Source organism: Delphinus delphis, chromosome 15 (assembly GCF_949987515.2).
Source record: "Delphinus delphis chromosome 15, mDelDel1.2, whole genome shotgun sequence".
In the NCBI taxonomy this organism is placed as follows: Eukaryota; Metazoa; Chordata; class Mammalia; order Artiodactyla; family Delphinidae; genus Delphinus; species Delphinus delphis.
This window is the reverse complement of record NC_082697.1, coordinates 25,568,790-25,583,404: the sequence shown is the minus strand read 5'-3', so window position 1 is coordinate 25,583,404 and position 14,615 is coordinate 25,568,790. Positions and strand designations below refer to the sequence as shown.

General features: G+C 47.5%; 1 protein-coding gene across 3 annotated transcripts in view; it reads left to right on the top strand.

Moving 5' to 3' along the window:
• The first annotated feature begins 4,208 nt into the window (after positions 1-4,208).
• The window catches only part of MAPRE1 (microtubule associated protein RP/EB family member 1), a 35,220-nt gene continuing 24,813 nt past the window's right edge, over positions 4,209-14,615 (top strand). For all 3 annotated transcript variants that reach the window (XM_060031059.1, XM_060031060.1, XM_060031058.1), the window contains exons 1-2: positions 4,209-4,281; positions 9,213-9,336. In XM_060031059.1, coding sequence (XP_059887042.1) covers positions 9,216-9,336 — 121 coding nt within the window. In that variant the 5' untranslated portion in view covers positions 4,209-4,281; positions 9,213-9,215. The remainder of the gene's footprint in view (positions 4,282-9,212; positions 9,337-14,615) is intronic.

Below are 14,615 nucleotides of genomic sequence, written 5' to 3'. Positions count from 1 at the left end.
TCTTCACATAAGATAGGTTATAATCATGGCCACCTCCATGATTGGAGTTATGGGCCTTAATAAGGCCAAGTTCAGAAAGGGTCTCGTCCAGGGTTGGAGAATGAGAAACCAGCTATTTTTTTAGGCACTTGCTGGGCTAGGACAGCTCAGGTGCAAGTTGCCATGGTGAGACGATTGTCAATTAGCAAGCCGAGCCAGGCTGGCGCTCTGCTCAGGTGTTCAGGCCCCAGGGGCCTTGGCTGCCCTATTAAGCCATCTTGTATACAGTACTGCACCAAATGCCAGGCCAGGATGAAGCAAAATAAACGGCCTCGGCCTCAAAACCCCAAGAGAGGAGATGAACTAGCTCTTCAGGTGAGGGGCCCTTGGGTGTCCTGGCCTCCCTGTGGGCAGGCTAGCGGGGAGACCTTGTTGGGGCTGCCGGGGCAGTTCTCTGTGTTTTCTCAAGATGGGGGCCAGGTTTGGATAGCAGTGATCCCAGGTCTGGGGCCAAATGGAGAATGTAATGAAAATTCTGATCTTGGGGAAGTAGTTGGTTTGCACCACAAGTAGGTCTTTTCTGAAAAAGTCTTCCAGTTGCCTGCGGCTGTATCTGGGGTCTGGCATGTTGTATCACTTGGGCAGGTGACCCTTGGAATTTTTCACCTCTATAAAAGTGGGAATCATAAATCCTACCTACTTCCTAGGCCTGCTGTGAATGTTCAAGGCTGTGATCCGGGTAAATTGCTTTGCCTGGTGTCTGGCACGTAGTAAGCCCTCACATGTGATAACGAAACCCATTAATCAATGCAGTGTTAATGACGGTGCTGGTAGTGATGGTAACATCCAATATTAATGTATTAAAGTCTTAAAAAGGAAGGACAGGTAGTATTCACCTAGGTGTTTCAAAGGAGCTGGGCTCAGATGCTAACTATAGCAACAGCAGCATCTGGCATTGAAACTGTGTCCGTCACCCCCCTCCCCTCCATCATATTGGGGTCCCCGTGCTCCTTGTTAGGGAGAGTTGATGGGGGTGGCTTTGGCATCCGGCACTCAAGAGACCTGTGGAAGGGATCTTGCCTGGGGGTGCAGGGACTGACCTCTGGACAGTTTCTCCGTGGCTGTTTGGTGGGGGATGAGCACTAGATAGAGAGGGTGCCCCACTCTACCTCAGTCCCTCTGGTTTTCCAGCCAACTGCTTCTTGAGGGATTCTCTGTTCCAGGCCTGTGTTTCATCCTTGATTCCTCTCTGCAGCCAGACTGGATGCCTCTCCTGGCTTCACCCCCTCCTTATTTGTGACGTTGGATGGGCTCCATAGCCACTCTGTGCCTCAGTTTATCCAGTGTAAAATGGAGATAATAACCTCATAAGGTTGACGTGTGGATCAAATGATTCAGTGTCTGTGAAGCACATGCAGAGTGCTTGCGGGTAGTGAGTGCGGAGTAAATGGCGGCTGCTTTATTGTTTGCTGTTAGAGAATCCTCCCAGCAACCCTGAAGTGAGGCAGTGATTATTGTGATCATAGGTAAGAGAACTGAGGCTCAGAAGTCTAACATACCCAAGGCCACACAGCCAGTGGCAAAGGAGGTGTAAGTTAGAATCTGTTCTGTGAATCCATTGGTCTCACCTGCATCTCTCTCTCTCTCTCTCTCTCTCTCTCTCTCTCTCTCTCTGTGTGTGTGTGTGTGTGTGTGTGTGTGTGTGTGTGTTTGTTTGGATCCTGAAATTACCTGCTGGCCTTTGCAGCCTATGGTACAATTTACCTTTCTTGCTTCTTTCCCTTCTTACTTTTTTCCAGCTTACCTTCCCTCCCTCCATTCTGCCTTCTTTCCTTTCTTCCTTCTTTCTGTTTAACTTTATTACTGGAGTTGGGACTACTTACTCTGAGTCTTTGCATGTGCTGTTCTCTGCCTGGAACAGCCTTCTCCACTTTGCCAGACAGGTCCTCCAGTTCTCACCTCTTCCAGGAAGCCTCCTTTGCCTCCACTCTAGGCAGCATTAAGAGACATCCCCTAATCTCAGCCCTCCTTCCCTGTGGACAGATAGAAGAATCCATCTCAGCACAAAGCACTCTGTATTATCATTTCTTACTTTTGCAGTCCTCTCCTCCATGAGCTTGTGAGGTCCTCAAGGCAAATGAGACCTGACACCATTTTTTAGTTCAATAATCTTGTCATACATTTGGAAAACTCGGGTCTTGAAGTTATAGTGTTTTGGTTTTGTTTTCGGAGAGGAGACTCACCGATATCTATCTGGGAAAATGAGATTACCTCATACTTTAAAACGGTAGCTTAAAGACGCATAGTAAAGTCTCCCAAATTTCACCTGCTGGATGGAAGTTCTTTTTTCTGTTTACCCTCTGGCCTTTCTCAGTCAAAGCTTAATCTGACCCAGACAACCTTGGCTAACCGCCTCAGGGAGGAGGGTGGAGCCTGAGGAGATCACGTGACCCTCGCTCTTTGGGGAGCTGTCTCCTGGGAGGGTAGATGAGTTTTATTTCAGAGGCCCTCGCTCAGAAACCTGTGATGTCCTGTGTCTCCAGAACCAGGTTCAAACTCTAGACTGGCACTTGAGGCTCTTCTTGACTTGGCTTTCATTCCCCACACCCATTCCTCCCCCACCCAAAATGGCTTTTAGGTACTGCTGAGAACAATCAGTTGACAGTAATTGAACGTTGACATTAATCGAAAGGGACTTCGAAATCACTAACATTTATTGAACACACACTATGTGCTAGGAGTGGTCTAAGAACATTACACACATCATTTGATTCTAACTCCTAGCAGAGTCAGGATTTGAATCCAGGCCTGCTGGCTTTGCTACTTATGAAATTCACTGAAACTGTTGGAAACTTAATGTCCTTGTGTATAAGATGATAACACATTATATTGCCCAAATCACTTATGAATATCTTTACTCAATTATCCAGACTTCGTATCAATTCACTATAGTGCTAATATTACTACTACTGCTGTAATCATATGGTTACAGGGCTCTTTGCTGCATCCTCTTGTTTGTCTATTCCTACCCTTACTCTTGTGCTGGGTTAACGTCTCATATTTTAGGACAACTATCAACTCTGAGAAGCCTTCCCATACTCCTCAGGTGAGGTCAGGTCTCATGCTGCACTCTTGGAGCGCTGTGTACCAGAGAGACTACCCAGCTGTATACTGGTGGTTAAAATATTGAAGTGCCTCCTGGCCAGTTGATAAATAGCTCCTACCCCAAGCTCCCCAACCTATTCTTCCCTGAACATCTCTCCAGGCCTCAGGGGAGGGAGAGACCCAGCCCAGAAGAGGCCTCCGGGACCCCACCTCTTGCAATGCAGGTGCCATCACTCCTGCCACAGCCTCCTCCTGCCTAACACTGTCTGGTTTGTAATTAAACAGTGATGTGTAATTAGTTATGTGCTTTGCCTTCCCTGCTGGACTGGAAACTTTAAGAGCTCAGAGGCTATGTCTGGTTCTTGGTCATCACCAAAATCCTAGGGCCTGATTGATCAGGGAAAATAAATATTTGTTGAACACAAGAATAAATGATATTTGGACAAGGAAACCAGCTAGAAACCTGGATCAGTCTTTGTGATGCTGGGCAGTTGACCTCTCTGACACTCAGTTTCCTCTTCTGTAAAGTGGGTGTAATTCATTCTTTGAGCAAGTCTCTACTAAGAACCTCTGTATCAGGCTCTGCGACACGGTGGGAACAGGACTGAGAAAAGCCTTGCTTCCGTGGAACTAACGGAAAGGCAGACAATAAAGGCATAAACAAGATGATTATACTAAGAAAAAAACGGATGATGAGGTTGTAGGGTCATTCTAGATAGAATAGTCACAGAATGTGTCTCTGAGGTGACTTTTAAGTCCTTCCTCAAAGCCCGTATTGATTTATTTTTTATCCAATAACTCATTTTTGTAGAAATTCATTGTAAAACCAATTTTTTTGGCTACTGGGGGTGTAGAATTTGTAACTGGATCCCGCCTTCTAGGCGGAGTCACACCGGCACGAGGAGGGATCTCATTGGTTGCGGCAGACCACGCGGCTGCATTGCCCCGGCAGCCGGCGCCCCGCCCCTTGGGCACTCCAGCCGTCGATCAAGTGTCGGGCTCCGCCCCCAGTGCGCGGCTTAGTCCCTCTCTATAAAAGGAGCCGGCGGGCGATGACGAGCCTTTACGTCGGCGCGTAACGGGGGGGTGCGTGTGAGGTCATCGCGCGGGCGGGCGGGCGGGGTCAGGCGGTTTGAACGAGACGAAGACGGAACCGGAGCCGGGTACGGGCAGCGGACGCGGTCCAGCCGAGAGCCGGTGAGCCGGCTAGCGGGCACGGGGCGGCGGCCGGGGGCGGGCGGGCGGGCCTCGGGGCGGGTAGAGCCGGCGGGTTCTGCGAGCGGTGCTCGGGCCGCTGCCCTCAGCGGTGCCGTTCGGGCCGGGTGGGGGAAGGGCGGGGCCGTGACCCGGCGCGCGCGGGCCAAGCTGGGGGAAGCGCGCGGGCCAGGCTGGGGGGCGCGCGCTCTCCGTTCTGCTGGGGGGCGGGGCCTCGGGCCGGAAGTGGGGGCTGCTGCTCGGCGGCGTGGGGGTTATGGGCTGCGGCCGAGGCGTGGATCCCGGACGGCGGAGGTAGGAGGTTCCGGGGTGGCTGTGCCGGGTAGGGGGCGTGTGTAGTTGAAGTGGGTCCTGCTGGGAGCTCTGAGGACCCCCACTGTAGGAGACGGTGCTGCCTGATTAAGAGTTCGGGTTTTGGATTCATACCTGTATTGAATTCCCTGCTGTGCGATCTTGGGCAGGTGTTTTAATCTCTCTGGGCCTCAGTTTTCTCATCCGTAAAACGAGGGACACAAAGATACTACATGCGGAAAGCTCTCGTCGTGGTACATAGCAAAAAAGCAAAAAGCAGGCCAGCTCACTGGACTTACTCCTTTCTTCATCGGTATTTGTTGAGCGTCCACTAGGTGCTAGGCACTGTGCTAAGCGCTGGCTATACACCCAGGAGCAGGAGGGCAAAGACTTGCTTTCTAGGAGTCTACATTATGGTGGGAAGACAGGAAATGAGAAAATTAATACTTGGAAAAGATAATTTTATATGCTCACTGGGAAGATAGTATAACAGGGTGACATGAACAGTGCTTTTTCAGTCCCTGCTTCACAGCTGACCTGGGGTGCTGCAGGGCAGAGCTTGGCTTCTCCTCCATTTTGGGAATGAGACTCCTGAGGCCCGTTGAAGGAAGGTACACCGGCCCTGCCATCCACCTCTGTAATGGGGTATCTCTAAGAGTAGTAATAATAGCTGTTTGCTAATTGGGCACTTGCTGTGTGCCAGGTGTTGTGTGGCATTATGTCATTTAATATTACACTGTCTCTAAGAGTTATTATCTTCAGTTTACAAATTAGGGGACTGAGGCTCTGAGAGATGATTTGCTTTATGGTGTCCAGCAAGTGGCTGAATCCACATCTGTGACTTTCTTTTTTTTTTTTTTTGCGGTACGCGGTCCTCTCACTGTTGTGGCCTCTCCCGTTGCGGAGCACAGGCTCCGGACGCGCAGGCTCAGCGGCCATGGCTCACGGGCCCAGCCGCTCCGCGGCATGTGGGATCTTCCCGGACCGGGGCGCGAACCCGTGTCCCCTGCATCGGCAGGCGGACTCTCAACCACTGCGCCACCAGGGAAGCCCGTCTGTGATTCTTGAGTCCAGGCCCTTAACCTCTGTATTATGCTGCCTCCCTGAGGATCAGATCTAGAGGGCATGTTTTATCCAATGTGCCCTTTGCGGTGGTGTGTCAAAGTGTGTAGCGGTTTCTGGCACATAAGGAAGCTTAGGACATGCTGTGCTTTCACTCAGATTCTCATTTAATCCTCACCACCACCTTGTGAAGATATTGTTCATCTTTTACAGGTGAGCTCTTTGTGATCCGGAAAGGTGAAGTATTTACTTAGGGTCACATTGCTTTTTTTCTGGTGGCACCTTCCTCCCCCTCTTTCCATAGGGCTCAGTATGGTGCCTTGAAAGTAATAGGTGCTCATCAGCCATCAATGAATCAAAGTGGGTTTGGGGGCCTGCTAGGAGACCTGCTGAAGGAGAAGAGATACCTGGAGAGGCAAGGGGGAGCTTTTTTCAAGGCACTTGAAACATGGATCAAGGAGCCTTTTAAGGGGGTGAGGTTTGCGTGATGGTCATGGGGTCTTCCATTGAGGCCAAGCAGTGGAATCCTTGTAGAGGAAGAGTGAGCTGTCACGAGCTGTAGCTGAGGCTCTGAGAATTGGGCTCTGTTTTGATTGCCTGGAAGAGCCAATTAAGTAGTTGAGTTAGTGGATGTTTACTGCACATCTACAGGGTGCCTAACCCCAGTGGGGTTAGTGGCTGCAGAGTTTGCAGAGCACATGGGGCCAGGTATTAATGTACTGCTAATGAAAGAGTTTTGAATTATATGATGATGAAAGGCCATTAATGTTTTCTGAGCTGGGGTGTGGTCAGGAGACACATGTGGCTTAACCAGCTGCTTACACTTTATGGCAGCGTGACACACACATTACCCGATGTATGTATATATGAATGTCACAAAAATAGATTACAAGTGCTCAGCCTGGGATGTGTCTCACCTTGGTACCTCATAATAGCATTTTGCGCACAGTATGCATTTCATTTATTCATTCATTTGGGGATTTTAAACAGAGGAGACCCTTGGTCTGATTTTTGATCCAGAAGATTCTCCCTCACTGCTGTGTAAAAACAGTTTGAGTTAGAGACTAATTTGATGGCTGTTGTGGTGGATGGAGATGAGAGATGGTGGTGGCAAGTCTCAGGCACTGTTTTTGGCGCTGGAGATAGGAGGATGAGTGAGACAAGGTCCCTCCCCGCCCTGGCGCTTGTTTGTTTAATACGAAATAATTTTTTGTGCATTATCTCATTTAAACCTCACCTCACCCTTTTCAGATAGGTAGCATTAACTCACAAGATAACTGAGGTGTATTGAAGTTAAGTAACTTGCCCAAGGTTATACAACTAATGAGTGACAGCCTCACGTTCAAACCCAGGCTTCAGATACTCAGCTCTTGGTATGGAGCAAATTGCCTACTGGTCCAGATCTCATCCGGGAGTGATTCAGAAATGAAGAGGTAATGACAGTTGCAGAGGTTTGAATGAAGTGCTGTGGGATTAATTTCCCAGTGGAGTTAGGAACTAAATTGTATTGGCTCCTTGTATAACGTGGTTTTCTCATTTGAGTTTAAGTAATAGTGTTGATAGTTTGCTTTCTGAAAAGAGTTTACACAGACACATTTTTCTCTCTCCTGCCAGCCTGAAAACAGGTAGCATTTACTGAGCCCGTTGTGTGCAAGTCAGTGTGCCGAGTGCTGCGGGGAATGTGGGATGTGAGGGCACAGACCTGCCAAGTCATTTATCTCTCTAGACCGCAGTCACCTCTGTTCATAAAAAGGGGATTGGATGGGAGATCTTCATCTTCTGGCTCTCACATTCTGTAGCTGTGTGACTCGTGAGGCGTGCAGGAGACACGTGGAAGTCTAGCTAGTTGCTAGGTGAAGGAATGAAGGGCCACAAGAGAGCATGGCGGCCCATGGTGGTTCCAGATTTGCTCTGAGTTTTTTTCCTCCTGTTGGTCATATTGATGTCACATGAAATGAGGAAAATTTAAATGTCAAGATCATCTTGAAATTTAATATTTCATAGTCATGTGTCCTCATGGTAATTGCCCAGGGATTTCATTTAGATCTGGATACACCTCCCCTTATCTCATATTGCTTGAGTCTTCCCTTCCCACTGTCTGTTCTCCACCAGCTGTCAGGGTGATCTTTTTCTTTTTTTTTCTTTTTCTTTTCTTTTTTTTTTTTTTTTTTAGCCACACCGTGCCAGCGGGATCTTAGTTCCCCGACCAGGGATCGAACCCGTACCCTTGGCACTGGAAGCATGGCGTCATAACCACTGGTCTGCCAGGGAAGTCCCAGGGTAATTTTTTCAAACTTAAACGAGAGTGTGATTCTACCCCACTTAAATCCCCACAATGGATTCCTTAACAGTTAAAGAATAAAATCTAAACTCCTCAGCACAGCCTGCAGTCCTAACAGGATCTGGCTTCTTCACTTCTTCTCCCACTTCTGTTCCTGCTATCCCTCTACTCACTGGCCTGTAGGCACCCTTCTTCCACATCTTCGCGGGGCTGCCTCCTTCTCATTCTTAAGCTCAAACATCAACTCCGAGAGGCTTTCCCTGACCACATTCCCCTCCACCTTCATTATGTAAATGGTTGCCTGAAATGACATTTGTGTATGTGGTCAGTGTCAGACTTATACTAGAAAGTGAGCTTCCTGTGGACAGGCAACTTGTCTTTCCTGCATATCTGTTTCCCCTAGAACAGTGCTTGGTAAACATTTTCAGTTAATGTGTTTCTCTGTGCTTGTTGTTTTGAATTGGAAAGCCTGGCAGAAAGGTGAGGGGCAGATTTTCTAGGGGCGGGGAAAGAATGTGGATGATGGGGCCAGGCAGACTTGGCTGCCACTTCCTAGGGCTTCTGTGCTGCACCTTTTTCCTTATCTGTAAAATGAGGAGAATAAAGTGAGCCTTGCAGTGAGTTGTTGGGTTAAGTGACAAGTGTCTGCTAAGCTCCTGGTGCTTAGTAGGCCCTCAGATGCCCTGTCTTCAGGAGGCTCAGCAGAGAATTGGTACTAAGGTCTCTTCACTGTGAGGTCATTGCCAACACCTTGTAGTACTTAGGTTATTGAAAAGGTAATTTACTTTTTTGATTATAAAAGTGGACATAGTCTTTAAAGAAAATTTGGAAAACTTTATAGTGGAAACTAAAGAGAAATTAATACAAAAGCCCACCATCTGAAGAAAACTGGTGTAAACATTTTGATATGTTAGTGGACAAACTTGGATTGACGTTTTCTAAGCAGAGAACATTTTTGCTTGTGCATCAGCCTCCCTTCATAAAACAATCATTCCTTTACTTAGTGTCTTTTGTAGCTTAAAATTTTATGCCAATCACATTAAAACGGGGCCTGAATTTTAGGCTGGCTGGTGTTGGGTATTTCATTTCAGATCATGTTTATTCATGGAAATCCAGGCTTGTGGCTGGAATCCTAGTGTCTCTGGTTTGGCCTGTTGGGGAAGAAGGTGAGGCTTATAAATTGAGTGTCCCCACAGGTCTGCCCTGGTGACTCCAGGAAATGCTTGCTCCTTCTTGCTGCCCAATAACATGAGTCCTTCTCTTTTCCTCACATGTGTAGAAGATGGCAGTGAATGTGTATTCAACGTCGGTCACCAGTGATAACCTCAGTCGACATGACATGCTGGCCTGGATCAATGAGTCTCTGCAGTTGAATCTGACAAAGATTGAACAGTTGTGCTCAGGTAAGAGAAATCAGTAGGCCCCTTTTCCAGGAAAGTCTGCGGGTCCTTCAGGGATGCACAGGCCCGTATCTGATTGCAAAAGGTGCAGGTTCAGGTTCTGTGTTGGGGCTGCCCGGTTTCTTTCAGCTCTGCCCTGATTCCACTTCTGAGAGGAACTGTGCTTAAAAAGAGCATGCTCTGTTCTGGCCTGTGTGTCTACCGTCTCCTGCTGTAGAGGCTCCATTCTGAGGCCTGCAGCTTAGTCCCAGCTTCTCCATCTGCACTGTTGTGCATCCAATTTGAAGTGACTTATTTAAGGACAATAATTACAATTGTTCTAGTTCTGTATTAGTTTATCAGTGGTGTTTCTTTTTTTATTTATTTATTATTTATTTTTGGTTGCATTGGGTCTTTGTTGCTGCGTGTGGGCTTTTCTCTAGTTGTGGCGAGTGGGGGCTACTCTTTGTTGTGGTGCGTGGGCTTCTCATTGCAGTGGCTTCTGTTGTTGCAGAGCACGGGGTCTAGGCGTGCAGGCTTCAGTAATTGTGGCATGTGGGCTCAGTAGTTGTGGCTCACGGGCTCTAGAGCACAGGCTCAGTAGTTGTGGTGCATGGGCTTAGTTGCTCCACTGCATGTGGGATCTTCCCGGACCAGGGCTCGAACCCATGTCCCCTGCATTGGCAGGCAGGTTCTTAACCACTGTGCCACCAGGGAAGCCCTCAGTGGCGTTTCTTATTCCCAAGTAGCACAAGCCCAAACTCAGGCAAGTTTGCCATTTCAGCCACAACTTTATTGACCTACTGTTTACTAAGAATCTGGCAGAGAGGTAATGATTTAAAACAAGAACAAAAACATGTTCTGTTTCTGTCTATACTAACTGTATAACCTTTAGAAAACTAGAGAGAAGAAAATAAAAAATGCCGGTGGTTTCATTTTGAGAAAGCCACTGATTGGGTGTTTTCTGTGCACATATATATTTGTATATATTCCAGCTTTTTTTCACTTAACATTAAATTGTGGATATTCTCTAGTTTCTTTCACTGTCTTGGAAATAATTACGTTTAATGGCTGTATACTATTTCTTTCTGTAGATATGGTGGAGTTGTTTAATATCTTCCCAATTTTTGGACATTTAGGTTATTTCCAACTTTTCTTTCTTTTTTCTTTTTTTATAAAATAAATATTTATTTAGTTTTGGCTGAGTTGGGTCTTAGTTGCAGCATGCAGCATTTTTTTTAATTAAGTTTTGTAAACTTTCAGATGATTGTAGAAGTGTACAGGCATACCTCGTTTTTTTGTTGTTTCTGTTTTGGTTTTTTCTTAAATTTATTTACATTTATTTATTTAGCTGCGTCGAGTCTTAGTTGCAGCATGTGGGCTCTTTGCGACACACAGGCTTCTCTAGTTGCGGCGCATGGGCTTAGTTGCCCAGCGGCATGTGGGATCTTAGTTCCCTGACCAGGGATCGAACCCGTGTCCCCTGCATTGGAAGGTGGATTCTTTTTGATTTTTTTGGCTGCGTTGGGTCTTCACTGCTGCATGTGTGCTTTCACTAGTTGCATCTAGCCGGTGCTACTCTTTGTTGCGGTGCGCGGGCTTCTTATTTTGGTGGCTTCTCTTGTTGCAGAGCACAGGCTCTAGGCGCACAGGCTTCAGTAGTTGTGGCATGTGGTCTCAGTAGTTGTGGCACACGGGCTTAGTTGCTCTGCAGCATGTGAGATCTTCCTGGACCAGAGGTCGAACCTGTGTCATTGGCAGGTGGATTCTTTTTTTTTTTCTCTCTTACATAAGTTTTTTTTTTTTTTTTTCTTGCGGTACGCAGGCCTCTCACTGTTGTGGCCTCTCCCGTTGCAGAGCACAGGCTCCGGACACGCAGGCTCAGCGGCCATGGCTCACGGGCCTAGCCGCTCCGTGACATGTAGGATCTTCCTGGACCGGAGCACGAACCCGTGTCCCCTGCATCGGCAGGCGGACTCTCAACCACTGCGCCACCAGGGAAGCCCTGGCAGGTGGAATCTTAACCATTACACCACCAGAGAAGTCCCTGGAAGGCGGATTCTTAACCACTGGACCACCGGGGAAGTGCCCAGGGATCTTTAGTTGTGGCATGTGAACTCTTAGTTGTGGCATGTGGGATTTCGTTCCCTGACCAGGGCTCGAACCTGGGACCCCTGCATTGGGAGCGTGGAGTCTTAGCCACTGGACCACCAGGGAAATCCCTCCCCTGTGAGATTTAATCTCAGTTTTATAGATAGTCAGAGAGGCTAGATGTGAAGTTGTACAGTGAGACAGGGTTGCCCAGGAGTCATGCTTATTAAACATCAGTTGCTTTGTTAGTCTTAGGCACTGGCTGTTAGTCTTAGATCCGTGCTGCTTTCCCCCTGCTTTCTGTTAATTTCCTCAGTTTCACTGCCACATCCCCATTTGTTGGAGGCTTTTAAAGCACTTGTTTGCCTGGTGATTAATGGGGGGGATGAGGTCATCTTAGTTTTCTTTGGAGCCAGCTTTTTCACCAGCAGTTTCTCCCTAAAAATTACCTCTTTCTATTATAAATATACTCCAAGATGTATTTCACTTAGTTAATTCAAAAATGAGATCTCTTTTCACATGTAGATAAGTTGTATATGTGCTGATCTGGCTCCAGATTTGTCTCATTCAGACAGGGATCTGTCATGAGTAGTCAGGACTTGGCATGAAGAGTCTTCAGTCTGCACTGAGCCATGTGACTTTGGACGAGCCCCATAACTTTAAAAAAAAAATTATTTTATTCTTACTTATTTATTTTTATTTCTTGGCTCCTCCGTGCAGCATGTGGGATCTTAATTCCCCAACCAGAGATTAAACCCACACCCCCTGCATTGGAAGCACGGAGTCTTAACCACTGGACCACCAGGGAAGTCCCAAGTCCCATAATGTTCTGGTTCCTCATCTATAAACTGGGGTAGTAGGATCTGGTTCACCTTTTGCGCTGTTGTGAGGCTCACCTGTAAAAATAGCTCTCAGATACTGATTCTGCACCAGACCCTTGAGGTGAACCTCGATCTCTCAAGGGGCAGGACACATTCTCGTTTTACACAGGAGGAGACTGCGCGGGGCACAGCTTAGACGTTATAGAGCCTGATTTTGAACCCGGGATCTTTCTGACCACACAGCCTATACTCTTTCTGCTGTATACATGCTGTGTCTTTTAAAAGAAGCATTTGGAGGAGAGTTGAACAAATGTAAATTACATATTATCATTTATAGTGATATTGTGTCATTAAAAATCTGTGAAGAGTTTCAACTTTGCCTGCTGCCTGCCATTTTTCTTATCCTAGATAAAGGGCTTTTCCCCAGTAGAACGTGCAGAATACTTCTTTTTTTTTCTTTGAAAATTTATTTATTTATTTATTTTTGGCTGCGTCGGGTTTTCATTGCTGCGCTCAGCCTTTCTTGTTGCAGCGAGTGGGAGCTACTCTTCATTGCGTTGAGTGGGCTTCTCATTGTAGTGGCTTCTCTTGTTGTGGAGCACGGGCTCTAGGCTTGCGGGCTTCAGTAGTTGTGGCACGTGGGCTCAGTAGTTGTGGCTCATGGGCTCTAGAGCACAGGCTCAGTAGTTGTGGTGCACGGGCTTAGTTGCTCTGTGGCATGTGGGTTCTTCCCAGACCAGGGCTCGAACCCGTGTCCCCTGCATTGGCAGGTGGATTCTTAACCACCAGGGAAGTCCCAGTGCAGAATACGTAGGCACGTGATTTATAGACAAACTTCTGTTCACAGCTAGTTCACCTCTTGAAAGCCGTGTGGAACTTTTCTCAGAGTATGTAGAAGGTTGTGTTGTGTTTCACATTGACGTGTAGGAAATGGGGTCTCAGCTTCCAGTATGAGACCAAACAGGATGAGCCGCAGACACCGTGTCCCTGAAAAAGGTCTGCTGCCTGGGGATTGGAGTCAGAGAGAAAGTTAGGCTCCTCAGATTCTCGTGTTTACTGAGGCCCGAGGAGAATCCGAGTGACGTTTAACACTGGAGCCTGGTCCCTCCTGATCTTACTTCTGATGAGCAGGGGGTCATGCAGATCAGAATTCTCTACCAAGCCCAAGCTTTGAAAGGTAGGAATAGGTTTTTCGCTTGAGAGGGCAAAGCTCTGAGGTCGTACACTACTCATGTGCTGGCTGCCTGTGAAATGGCTGGGTTTTATCAGCATTGTGGGCTCCCTGCCTCCAACAGTGAAGTGAGCCATTGCTTAGCCTTGTAGTGAGATAAGGTGAGGATGACTTTCAGTGATAGAGTGGCCGCTTGTTTCAGGATTCATTACATTCCGTAGTCTCTCTGTTTGGGAGAGTTAGTCAAGTATTTTGAAAGATAGTCATCAAGGGAAAAACCCCGATCACAGAGAAAGATTCTGATGGGATCGCTTGTGTCAGAAGGGGGATGCTGAAAAAAAAAGGGAGTTCCTTGGTGGCCTAGTGGTTAGGATTTTAGGCTTTCACTGCCGTGGCCTGGGTTCAATCCCTGGTTGGGGAGCTGAGATCCTGCAAGCCAGGCAGTGTGGCCCAAAAGAAGGGATGGGGGTGGGGGTGCCATTTGCTTTCCATTCCTCTCTTCCTTCGATTCCAGTTCACGATCAGGCCCCTCTGCGCTTTTCCAAGGGCTCAGCGTGGTGCTCTGAACATGTCAGGTGGCCCTCACTGAATGTTCTTGGATCCCCCTTCCTTGCCTTCTCCCCTCCATCCTGACCTCCTTCACAGTTCTGTGCTGTACAGAGTAGAAGAGGTGTTTGGATGCTCCCAGGCAAAAGCTAGGTTTCCTTTTTTCTTAGCTCATTGTGGGGCCCTGCCAGCCCTCAAGTTGATATAAAATAGCTTGTCAGTCTTGCTCCCAGAGCTGCTCGGAGAGTGAGACCAAGAGCCTGACCAGGCCTCACCCATTTTGTTTTCTGCTCAAGTTGGGCTCCCTTTTCCAGACACTCCATTTTGGGCCATAATTCCACCATTCTTCTAGTGTCGCAGGCCTGAGAATCATCTTTTTAGGCTAACTCACAAAATTCTCTGTGTCTCCTGCAGGGTCTTTTGCTGTAACCCCTTCTCAGTTTGCAGGCTGCTGCCATAGTGGCCTCCTAACAGGGCCCTACGTTCCCTGCAGGCTCCCCTCCCCCACTCTTCTTTTACTGTATCAGATAGTCTGCAGCCTTTCAAAGAGACCATTTTTTATTGTCACTTCTCTGCTCAAGGAAGTACCTCTTTAAATTATTTTGCCTAATTCTTCAAGTACCTCTTGGTGTTAATTAAAGCAAGAGACAAGAAACTTATTTTCTTCTGATTAT